This window comes from Tenrec ecaudatus, chromosome 18 (genome assembly GCF_050624435.1).
Source record: "Tenrec ecaudatus isolate mTenEca1 chromosome 18, mTenEca1.hap1, whole genome shotgun sequence".
In the NCBI taxonomy this organism is placed as follows: domain Eukaryota; kingdom Metazoa; phylum Chordata; class Mammalia; order Afrosoricida; family Tenrecidae; genus Tenrec; species Tenrec ecaudatus.
In genome coordinates, this window is record NC_134547.1 from 20,576,516 (window position 1) to 20,588,965 (window position 12,450).

At 58.6% G+C, this 12,450-nt stretch overlaps 1 protein-coding gene across 3 annotated transcripts in view; it reads right to left on the reverse strand.

Annotated features, from left to right (window-relative positions):
• The window catches only part of SIPA1L3 (signal induced proliferation associated 1 like 3), a 214,129-nt gene that overhangs the window by 63,631 nt on the left and 138,048 nt on the right, over nucleotides 1-12,450 (reverse strand). For all 3 annotated transcript variants that reach the window (XM_075536258.1, XM_075536257.1, XM_075536259.1), the window contains 2 exons: nucleotides 9,567-11,324; nucleotides 5,573-5,703 (listed from right to left, as the gene is read on the reverse strand). In XM_075536258.1, the coding sequence (XP_075392373.1) occupies nucleotides 5,573-5,703; nucleotides 9,567-11,031 (1,596 nt within the window). In that variant the 5' untranslated portion in view covers nucleotides 11,032-11,324. The remainder of the gene's footprint in view (nucleotides 1-5,572; nucleotides 5,704-9,566; nucleotides 11,325-12,450) is intronic.

A 12,450-nucleotide genomic window follows, 5' to 3' on the forward strand; every position in this document is an offset into this window, starting at 1 on the left:
GGATAGCCGCTTCCACAGGCTGGTTAAATTTTTACATTGTGAACATGGTTTGCCGACACAGCCCCCCCGCCCCCCCGATTGTTGTCACCATGTGTACTTTTATCCTGCATTATGGAGTGAATCATGTCCTCAGGTCTGCAAAGAGGGTCTCGGAAGACGTGAGCAGCCGGCATGAGGCCATGCTGGAGCGGTGTCCTTCTGAAAGCGGTGAGATGCACGGACACATGCCATGTGGCAACGGAGCCTCCGGTGAAACCCTGAACCTGGACTTGAGGCGTTTTGTTGTCCTAGCCCTGGGCTTCTAGCGCCTACTGTCTGCATCTCTTCCCGCCTGCCCATGCCGTCCGTCTACAGCCACCTCCCACTTAGCCAACCAGGACACCAGACTCAGGCCCCAGCTGAGGCCTATTCACCCAGACGCGGCGTGTTCCTGTTTTACACACGCAACGGATGGTTCCGCAGCTTAACAATGAGCATCTGTTACTTTTCAAGGTAAAAGGAAAACTGGATTAAGAAAAAAAGACATTAAGAAAAAAAAAAAAAAGACACGGCCAACCCTCTAACCATGCCAAAACTAGGGCCTGCCAAAGAGTCCCACTTGCTGGGCCAAATGAGACCCCTGGGCTGCCCAGGCTGGGCGGCCTGTCTATGGGTGAGGCTGTGCCAGCAGGGGCCCGGGAGAGGGCAGCCCTGGCTTGGCGCTTGGCCGGCTGGTGGGGCTGGGGCTGACGTTTGGGCAGGAGGTGGCCGAGTCCAGCTCTAAGGCTGTTCCTGCGTCGGAGGGGAGCGAGCCCTGCCAACGCTCACTTCCCATCTGCCGGGACGCGGTCCACTCCTGACTGTCTGCCTGGCCATCTGGGTCGCTCCAGCCGGTGGGCTTGGAAGGCAGCCTGGGCCCTTGCTCCAGCCCCCACGCCAGCGGCGGCTTGCTCCACCATGCCTGGGGCATGTGCGGGGCCAGAAGGACAATTCTGTCTGGGCTCTCTGGGGGCATGGGTCTCTGGCATCGGGATCCTTGTCCCAGGTGCAGAACCGGAGGCTGCAGAGGTCAACCCATTTGACCAAGGTCATACGGATGCTGGGTGGCAGAGCTGGGCCCACACCCACGACTGCCTGTCTGCAGAGCCCAGGACTCCAGCCTGAATGGCTGGCAGGGTGGCATGGTGGGTTTGGGGGCCTGGTGGCCATTTCTGCCGAGGTGGGGGCTCATCTGCGGCCTCGGTGTTCTCGTCTATGGAATGGGGATGATGGTGGGGCTGGTGAGCGGGAGCACCTGGAGCAGAGTATGGCCCGCAGGAGGCTGTGCAAGAGCTGGCTGTGGCTATGACTGCTGGCGTGGCTATTTCTGGACTCCACCTCCTCCACGGGGAGGGCCTGGGGATGGAGCAGCACAACTTGCTGGCCACCACCCTCCCTTCCACTCCGGCCTGAGTCGTGTGTGAGGTGGAGGAAGGCCTGGATGCTAGGCCCTGGGGCCCGCCCCGTTGGACTCAGGTGGACCACACCTCACAGAGCTGACTGGGAGCCTCCCTACTGCTGCAGACAGACATGCACCTGGCCAAGCTCACTCCACTGCCGAGGGAGGTTGGGGCTCCAGGGAGGAAACGGAGGGGCCACAAGGACTCAGCCGGAACTCCACAAGGCCCGGCCTGGGTACCCGGTGCCAGCTGTTTCCTCTGCCAGGAAGACTCCTGAGGTGCCTGTGGAGTACCCTCCCTCACCCTCAGGTCTCCACATAAACATCACCTTCTCCGTTGGCACCTCCCTTGTGCGGGGTGTCGTCCCCGGAGCACACTCTCCCACGGGAGCTGGGGGAAGCTCAGTGGACGGGAAGCATTCCAGGCCTGTGCGTCGCAGTCTCGATCGAGAGCAGCTAGGCCCAGCCTGGGAGACCACAGTCCCCACTGGGTAGTGTTGTGTGTGTGTGTGTGTAGCGGGGGGGGGGGGGTGTATGTGTGCGGGGAGGGGCAAGGTTAGTGGGAACAAGACCGAGCCATGAATGACACCAAGCCCCTTCCACCTTACAGCACGGGACCCGCAGCGAAAACGATTTCACGCTACATGTTTTCATTTGTGAAAACTGGCCTGGAGTTGGAATTCACAGCTCCCGAGTGGGCAGACCTGCTGCTTGCTGGATGGTGCTCTGGGCAAGGCTTTACCTCAGTCACCTGTGCTGAGGATGGCAGTGCCATCCCCACAGAACTGCTCAGCGATGTGAGTGGGTTAACTTAGGGCACGGAACCAGGCCTAGCGCACAGGAAGTGCTCAGCAGACTGGCTGTGAACAGCAATGAATACCATCGATGAATCCAAGCTCATCTGTCACCCAGCAGTTCCCCCGACATCACAGAATGGTCTACATAGCTGTTTCTTCATATGCTACCTAGTGTCCCTCTGGGCAGAGATGCGAGGAGAAGAGGGGCTGGGGAGAGCGGGGGGCCGTGGCCACCTGTGTCCAAGACACGTGGTTTTGGTCAGCCTCCCCTTAGCAGCCAAGCGGTCCCCATGTCACCCCATTTTCCCTGAGCAGGGAGGGGTGTCACCAGGAGATGGGGTTAGCACAGTGTCTGCCAGCCTGGATGAGGTCCAGGGATAGCTGGCCCCAAACCCAAGTCCCTGTCGGTGGCAGCCTGCCGGTTCCCGGGCTCGCAGGGGTGGGGACGGCTCGGCTGAGGGAGGCCAGTTGAGGGTGAGGTGGGGGGCTCCCCTGGCTGAAAAGGCCTTTCTTACTTGGGTCTTTTGGGAGTCTATCATTTCTGCTTGGCTAGCTCTTTTCTTTTTGCTGAAAGTTGTGGAGACTATGCAAAGCATGCTCCGATTCAACAAATTCCACATGGAGGTCAGTGGCTTGGTGACAGACAGCCTCTGACACTGACTGTTGCCACGTGGTTTTCCTGGGTTAATGTCCCTCCCTCAGTAGCACAAACTCCCTGCGTGTACACACACACACACACACACACACACACACACACACACACACACACACCCTCCAGTGACCGATCTAACCGTTCAATTTGCTGGTGCCACCTGGACCCACGTACAGAAAAACTAACTACCAAAGCTACCAACGATGCATAAGGGTTTGCAGTCTGCTTGGCTTGGCCAGGATTCATGGGTTGGGCAGGTAACCAACCCCTAGTCATCCTCTAAGACCTGACCTAACAATGTAAACAAAACCAACCAGCGGTAAGCCTCCATAAAGAGTAAGATTAGGGTAAAAAACAACACCTTTACTTAGGTCATGGCCCTGATGTAATGAATTGTAATTAAAGGTGTAGCCTGCTTCCAACATAAGTGGACACTGCGGGAAACTTGCTTGCTTTTCTTGCTGGGTCTGGATCCTGCTTCTGGCTGCTGACCGCTTGTTCTTTGGACTCGAACCAACGGCCTGCGGTACTGCCTGGTCATCCGGGGAGTCCTCAGCGCCTTGTCGTCTGGCCAGCTGACCTTGGAGTCCTACACTCTTCCTGCTGACCATGGGTTCATCAGCCTCCAGAGCTACACAAGTCAGAAGCCTGGACCTGGAACCTGCCTGGACTTGAACTTATGGGAGCCTCTTTCTTTCTTTTCTTCCCTTTCTTTATCTCTCTCCTTACTTCCTTCCTCTCTCTCTTTTCTCTCTCTCTCTCTCCCTTCCTTCCCCTGTCAGTTTTCCTTTATCTGCACACGATATACATGCATACACATGTGTCACTGGCTTTGAGTCTCCAGAACAAAACTTCCTAAACTGTGGGTTTGGCTGAAAGTGGGGATCACGAAACATTTAGCAATGGTAGAAAGGTTCTTGAAAGCACGTGGACGCCAATGCCAGACAACCGGAATCTGATCAGAATCAGACATCATCATCAATCTGAGGGGTTTCTGGCCTGCGTTGCCAATTTTTCCAGTGGAAAGGGGGTGGGAGAGGAAACAGTTTAACCAGCTCAGCTCTGGAGAACCTAGGCTGAGAGACCCACGTACATCCCCACATGCACGCGCACGCCCTCCAAACTCACCGCGGCCCTGTCGGGCAGGGCAGAACTGCTTTCCTCCCTGGGAGCGACTGGCCTTTCAAACTGCCGACCTTGCAATTGGAAGCCCAATGCGTTCACTATGCCACCTTACAAACACACGTGTAAAATCCAAACCCATGGCTATGAAGCCGATCCCGACTTCTACCGACCCCAGAAGACAGAATGGAGCTGCTCCACCGGGTTTCCAAGACTGTGTGGCACAAGCAGCCTCAGCTGGTGGGCCTGAATTGCCCACCTCGTGATTCAGCTCGCCCAGTACCTGACCGCTGCACCACAGGGCTCCTGAGACCCCATGCAGACAGCTCTTACCAGAGCCTAAGGCTCAGGCCCCCCTCTTCTCACGCGCTAAGTTCAAGGATGGCTTGGTGTTAAGAAGGCTTTGGGGAATCTTTCTGGTTTAAGGTTTAACAACCCCCACCCCCCCCTTTCTTGCTGGTGGCGCTATGGGTTAGGCATTGGAGGGCGAATTGGCAAGTCCAGGTTCACACCCACCGAGGGAGAAAGCCGAGGCTGTCTGCTCCTGCTATGAATTGGCACCATCCCCGTGGTAGGGGGTGGTGGCGGCGGCTTTCTTTAAGCGGAAGAGCTGCCCTTCTGCTCCCCTAGTTGGTTCTGAAAGAACAAGCTCAGTTCTGGTGCCTAGTCTCATCAGCCCCCAGATCTACTCTGGCTCCTTCTTCAGTCCTGAGCACAGTGATTGGTGAGGGACAGGATCTTGTGAGCCACGTACATTACAGCCAATCAGAGCCCTGCCCAGAGGTGCAGCTGAGAGGAGCCTGCAGCTGCAGGGTCAGAGAGAGAACTAGGGGCTCAGAAGACTTGGGCAGCCTGTCCTCGTGACAGCGCATTGGTGGCCCAGGGGGCTGTCACTCACGATGCAAAATGGCAGCCGAGCGGAGCCGATCAGAGAGCAGGAAGCTCTGGCAACAGAACTTGAGTTCCCGGGTCCAATCTTGCTCAGAGCTAGCTACTCCACCCCTGCATGTAATTACAGGACACAATGGATTGTCCCTTTGACTCAAGTCCACTAAATACAGTTTCATGCTACTTACAATCGAATCTCCACACAGCAAGGCTGCTCCAAGGGCTATGCTATAGGCCGGGCTCTGGCTCTAGACCGCAGCTGACCCTTGACCAAGCCAGGCCCCTGAGAACCTTCTCCCCTCCCTAAGGGGGAGGGACTGACTTTGTTGGGGAACTCCGACCTTGCCCCAGGCACAGTCTCTGTCCTTCTTCCCTTCAGGACACCTCCTGACACTGAAGGACTCTCCCGCAGCCTCTCTTGCTTCTGCTGACCAACCAGCCAGTTTCTGGCAAACATGGCCCTTCGGGCTTGGCTGAGTAGTGTGCCCTCTGGAGACACACCCATTTATTCGCTGTGAGAAGCCCTGCTAATCACCTTGCCTGAGTCTCCGCTTCCTCCTCTACAAAATGGGTGGGCAGACTGAGCACCCGTCATGGGGTGGTGGGTGGGCAGGTGGGTTCCAGGAGAGGAAGCAGGGCAAGCACCGGCCCACAGCCCGGGGCCCAGTGCATAAGGATGGGGATGACAGGGCCTACCTCTCTGGTCCGGAAGATGATCCTGTACTGGTACTGCGGCCCATGGTCCTTGTGGTCCTCCAGCTTCTCCCGCTTGATGCTCACGGCCACGGGCCCCAGCTTCTCGTCCACCCCAAAGTAGTTGGCGTGCTCTGGGAAGGAAGGGCAGGCGAGACCAGTCAGCGCTCTGGGAGCAGGCTCTCCATCACCCTGCGGGGTTCTGCTACCCAGTCCTCACCCTGCTCCTGGCCACACTCACTGGGGAGATGGGTAAGGAGACACAGGCTGGGGCCCACCGCCTTAGTGTGCCAGCTCCGCCAAGTCACAGACCCGGAGCTATGAACCTGTTCAACCCCTGCTGGGACGCAGCTTTTTGCTTCAGACGTACAGAAGCAGACGCGAGGCGTCGTGGTTTCGAGTTGGGCTACAATCCACAAGGACAGCAGTTCGAACCCACCAGCTGCTTCTTGGGAGAAATACAGGGCTTTCTACTCGGGTAAGGAGTTAGTCTCTGAAACTCACAGGAGCGGTCCAACCTGCCCGATGGGGTTGCCATGAGTGGGCATCGACTCGATGGCAGTGAATTTTATGTCCCCCACCTCTCCTTGGCAAAAGGCAAATTCTCAGCAGGGGGTAGGATCCATTGTAACGAAGGGGTTCAAAGTCCTGGTGTGAAGGAATGGCCCCAGCTCACTGCATTCCTTGCATGCAGGCACTTCCAAGCGAGACTTGCAAGAATCCACTCTCTGGTGGTCAGGTTGGGCAGGCGTGTGTGCATGTGAGTGCGCACACACAAACACACACGGGTCATTAGCCAAGTTATTCAAACCCTCCACGTGTGGGTTGACATCCCAGTTTGGAAGAGAGACCTTCTTCCATGAAGGCTGCGATGGTCCATTTGTATTTATCTGCCACCAACCACAGTTCAAATCCACTAGCTGCTCCCAGGACAAAGAAGAGGCCCTGCGCTCCCGCGAAGACTTACAGTCTTAGAAACACGTGCAGGGGCGATGCTACTCTGCTCTCTCTCTCTAGGACTGTCAGGGATCGGAACTGACGTGCTGGAGGCGGGTTTCCTTTGTTGTGTTTGGTTTGGGGAGAGAAACTGAGGGTCATAACTAACAGCCTCTGGGTGAATTTGGGTGAAATGGCTCTCCCCGCTCCCCTGACAAGCGCTTCCCTTTCTGAGCCGTATACTGTGGGAAAGGGTAGCTGCCTCACCTGCGTTCTCTTGGTGACCGTCTGTGATGGCTCCCCTCCCTCACTCTATTTTCACACGTGCCATTTTTTGTTCTAGGCCCGTGATATTGCTAGAAGTGTGTGTGCGTGTGTGTGTGTGTGTGTGATGTAGCTGGTAGGCTTTGGGAAGGCACCCCATCCCCAAGGCTGCCTCCCTCCCCAGCTGGAGCTCCGGAGACTGCGCTCTTGAGTCCTCGGACGGCCCTGTGGACACTGGTGATGCTTACCAACGAGTTCCTGGGTTACAAATCAGACCAAGCCACTCTGCCCGCCTCCCCTCTGCCCTCGAGAGAGAGACCCTGTGATCTGGGAGGAAATGGGGGCGTGGCAGGGGGCCTATACCTGGCACAAAGCCTGCATTTGCCAGCCTGCCTTGTGGATATGAGTAGCCAGTGGGGTAGAAGCAGAAAAGATTGGACGGGGCTTCTGAAAAGTCCTTTAAAGGAAGCTCACTTGACTGGGAAGTCTTGCCTTTTGCCCTCAAAAACCCAAGCCAACCCACTGCTAATGACTGTGACACATGGCTGCCCCCGGCCCCGTGGGCTTCTGAGACTGCCCCTCTTTACAGAGCAGAAAGCCTCTTCTTTCTCCTGCAGAGTGGCTGGTGGGTTGGGTCCAAATCCAAACCACAGTGAGAGTCCATTTCATGCCCACTAGAGTGGCTAAGATCATTTAAAAAATAAAACAAAACAGCAAAAACCACCCCAAAATAATTAAGTGTTGGAAAAGATGTACAGAAATTGGACCCTCATCCAATTGCTGGTGGGACACAAATGGGGAGCCACTGCGGCAGGCAGCTCCTCCCCACACGGCCCAGCCCTTCCGGTCCTCCATACACCCCGTCCAATGGGAGCGACACAGAGGCGTCTGCACACCTGGGTTCATGACAGCGGCACTTACAGAGGCTTGGAAACAAGCTACGGGCCACCAGTGGATGGGCGGGTGACGTCCAGCGACAAAGAAAAGTGCGCCCCCGGACATCTTACCACGTGGGTGAACCTGAAGGTCGTTAGGTAGAGAAACTCACACAAACACACACGAAGTAACGTTCCCTAGTGGTTACAGGAGGATTCACTCTGTGTGATGGGAAAGGAACAGGAAATGCAGGTAAAATGTGCAGAGCTTGACGAAGGGAAGTGACGTCACCAAGCCACAAGGGAGAAAGAGGGGCCTGTGGGTAACTTCTATGGCATATGTAACTTTGCATCAACAGTAAGCACCACTGCACATCTCCGTGCAAGGCATACATATGCGTATGCACACAGGTATATAGGTGAGTACATCTCTAAGTATGTATACACAGGCGTATGCATAGATAATGATATATACATAAAATAAAGCAAACAGGGTCACAATTACCGATAATTCTTAAGACAGAATCACAGACCTTGTAGGATTGGGTTTCTGAGACTGGAGGCTTAGGCTCCTAGTTTGGAAGGATAACTTGGTCAACTGGTGTAACATAGGGAATAAAGCTATAATCTGATGAGTAGTGTCTGGGGGCTTAAGAGCCTCTGAGCAGCTATCGATGATCAACTACTGGTGTCTGCCTGCCCAGAGCAAAAGAGGAAGAAGACAACCACAGAGTCATAGAAGAAATGGGTCCACAGAGCTCATATCTACGTGGACCATGGCCTCCATTACCCAGAGAGCCTAAGAACCAGATGGTGGTGCCTGGCTACCACTACAGAGTGTTCTGATCAAGTCTGCGATAGCTGGATCTTTCCAGAATGGGAGATGAAATGTGGAGCAGACGCTTATATTCTTCAAAACAAAAGTACAGGTTCACAGGACCGAGTGAGCAGGAAGGGCTCTCCGAGATTACGGTTCTGAGCTATTCTTCCCATCTCAAATCCAGACTCCTGGACAAGAGGTGGGCTCACAGGGCAGAGAGTATGAAGAAGATGGCTGTGGGAGTGACAGGATGTCATGTCAACTGGAAGATACATGGAAGTCTAGGGGTGGAATTTAGCCTGTCAATCAGGAAGCAGTCTGATGATCTCACTTGGAGGTCTGAGCAAGATACATAGCTCTCTGGAGGTGGGTCTCTCTCTCTCTACCTGCTTGCTGACCTGGAGAGCTGTGGGAGCCTTTGCCATGTTCTCTGCCATCTGCGGATCCACAAGACTTTGCACACTGGCCTGTGATCTTCCTGCATGTGGAGCACGGTGGGAGTCTGAACCAACCCAACCAACCCAGTTCTGTCCAGTCATCTCCTGCCTGGTCTCCCAGCTCCCACGTCTTTGCCCAGCCTGCTGCCCACTTAACAGCCAATCAGGCCTGGCGGGCTCAGAACCCTGCAGTGGTTCCACCACTCTCGGCCCCCACCCCGCTGTGGCCCAGTCACTGCCTCAGCGCCCCTTCTCTCCCTCTTACCACCTTGCCAGGTCCCGTCCCCCCCCTGTGCGCCAGGACTTCCACCCTTGCTGGGGTCTCCACGCGGCCCTGGTGGGGCTCAGTACTGGGGAGGCCCGGACTTTCCCTCCCCGACTCTTCCTCTCCCCACAGCGCTTCTAGAACACCCGACACGTGGTCGCTACGTTCACCCGCCCATCCTGCTTTGTACATGTCTTCCTCTCCTGCCACGGAAGCCCCGGGAAGATGGGGTTTTTCCGTGGTGACCTGGCCTGCGGCTGCATCCCGGTGGGCGAGCAAGTGCCTGGCCCAGAGGTGCATCCCGTTGGTGCGTGTGCTGAAGACTCAGCATAACTGATCGGCCCCCTCTAGTCCTCTGTCCATCCCCGCGGTGTTGGACCCGCGGCCCCTGCCCCGTTACCTTTGCCCACGAAGTAGTCCTGGTAGTAGCGGGCGCCAAGGTCCACGTGCTCGATGCTGTACTGCCGCGGCCGGCTCTGCGTCCGCTGCTGCTCCTTGGGCACCTCCAGCACGGAGATGCTGGCGTTGGTGCGGTAGGCGCTCAGCGGGGGCTCGGCCGGCCGGCCCGGACCCTCGGCTGCAGCGGCGGCGGCCCCCGGGGAGCCCGCGCAGGCCCGGGAGAAGCTCACGTTGCGCTCGCGCTCGCCGCCCGTCTCGTTGCGGAAGTGCGGGCAGCTGAGCAGCAGGTCGTTGCTGTTGTCGTCGCCCAGGTCCTGCTCCAGGTTCTCCTTGCAGTTCAGGTCCTCCGTGCTGGCGAAGGCGGGGTCCGGGCCGCCCAGGCCGGGGGCGCGCGGAGCCGTGAGGGCGGAGGCGGCCGACGCGCCGGTGGTGGTGTTGCGCCGCTGCGCCACCACGCCCCGGTTGGCGGCCGCCTCGTTCAGGTCGAACAGCATGCTCTGCACGTCGAAGTGGGCGAAGCTCTTCTGGCACACCCACGGCCGGCTGGGCTCCGGGGCGCCGCGGCCCTCCTCGGCCTCCCCGGGCGCGCGCCCCGCCTCCGCCTCGGCCTTGCCGCCCCGCAGCTTCCGGAAGATGGACGCGTCGGCGGCCGCGGCGCTGGCGTTCTTGCGGACCTTCTCCTTGAGGGGCTGCGGCGGCGGCGCGGGCTGGCCGTCGCGGGGGCCCGGCGGGGCGCCGGCCGGGGCCGGGCCGGGCTCCGGGCGCAGGAGCGCGGCGGGGCGGCGCGGCGCGGGGCGCTCGCTGCGCAGGGCGTTGAGGATGTCGAAGACGCTCTGCTCGGGCACGGCCTGCGCGTCGATGGACGAGGTGCTGCCGTACTCGCGGAAGAGCGGCGGCGCGCCGGGGTGCCGGGGTCCGCGCGCCTCGCCCGCCTCCTCGCCGGCGGCGGCGGCGCTGGCATCGCACTCGCTGAGCGTGAGCTCGCTGCTGCTGCGCTGCCGCAGCGGGAGCAGGGCGCGCGCCGGGCAGCGCGGCCACCCGTCCTGGAACTCCACGTCCTTGGAGCGCCGCCGGGCCAGCCGGTGGAAGGCGCGCGGCCCCGGCCCCGAGGGCGCGGGGAGGCCGGCGCGGGGCGGCCCGTTCGGCACGCTCCGGGCGGGCGCCTGCGGGCCGTCGGCGTCCAGCGCGGGGCTCGGGTTGCTCTGCTCCCTCAGGGCCTCTCGCTTGGGCGGCCAGTCGGCCACCCTGGCGCGCACGCCCATCTTGGGCACTGCAGGCGTGGTGGGGCTGGGGCGCGGGGCGGCGGCGCTCTCGCCCACGGGCTGGGGCAGGCTGCCGTTCGGGACCCAGAGCCCCACGGGCGCGTAGTCCCCTGGGTGGGGGCCCGGAAGGGCATCGGCCCCTCTGGCCGCACAGCTGGCCGCCAGCTCCGCGCCATCACTGGGAAGCGGCCGATAGGTGGTCATAGTCCACGGGCGCGCGGGGGCTGCGGCGCGACTCTACGGGGCCCCCCAGCCCTCAGCCATTGTTCAGGGCCGCCGGCCCCTGCGCGAACGAGGATGGCCCCCGAAACCGGGCGGGAAGGTCGTGCGCCTGTGGAGGCCGCTCTCCACCATCGCTGTGCGTGTGCGCTGGGCCAGGACCGCCTCAGGAGGCGGGCGCTGTCCTGGGGGCCGCGGATGGAGGGGCGCTCCGCATGGCAGGGCGACGCGCAGGCGATGTCCAGGGCCGGCGGGCTGCACGGGGTCCTCCGGCCTCGCTGCAAAGGGGAAGAGAAAGACACCGTGAGGGGCGGCGGGGGCGATGGGGCTGACCCCGAGCATAAACATGGCCACGGCAGGTGGACAGCCCTTGAGCACGCACTCAGAGGCGTCACCGTTGGGGAGATTTCAACCCACTCCGAGGGACACGAGGACGATGGAGCCCCCAGTACCCACCAACGATCTGTCCACACCTACAGCGTTTCACCCAACGCCAAACTCGCCACGTTAAGGTAGAATTCGGTGTGGTTTTTTGGCTATGCACAAGGTGTGCAAACTTTACCAACTGTCCAGTTACGAAATATTTACCCCCATAAGAAACCTTACCCGTTAGCACTCACTCCCAACCCCCCAGAGTATTGTAAAGTAACTCCCCCCCCACATGACGACATTCTACCTTTAGACATCTTAGCCTGATAAAAGTCTTTTTTAAAAATAAAGTCTTCAGGTGACTATTGTGAGACCATTATCACACTCATCAGCATTAACAAGAATTCTTTAATGCGGTCTAATGCCCTGTCTTGGTGGCGTAGTGGTTGTGCATTAGGTTGTGATCTTAAAGGCCAGCAGTTCAAACCACCAGAGGCTCCTTGGGAGAAAGAAGGGGCTTTCTACTCTCATAGAGTTAACGGTTTTGAAAATTCTTGGGGGGGGGGCAGTTGTACCCTGAGCTTTTGAATGACTTGCTACCTGCGTTAAAATATTCCCCATCACCTCAAAAGTATCCTATTAGAGTTGGTTTGCTCAAATCAAGATCCAAACACAGGTCACACTTGGCTCTGGTCGATGAGTTTCTTAAGGCTCTTCGACTTCAGAACAACCCCTGCTTCCTTAGATGTGATGCCATGTCCTTGAAGGAACCAGGGCCCTTGGCCTGTAGCTTCCTGCTTTCTGGACCCGGCGGGCCATGCCCTGCCCCCTTGTAGTTCCTGTAAGCTGGTGGCTGTGCGTGGTGCCCCAACTCTTGTCCAGCTGCTCTGCAGGCAGCCCCGCCAGACAGGACGTGAGAACACCGCAGGGCTTGAGGGGAGGCCAGCCACAAGGGCGCCCTGGGAACCTGTGATGAATGGACACTATGGAAGAGGGGGCTCTCTGCTCCCATCAAGAGCTACCGGCTCCGAAACC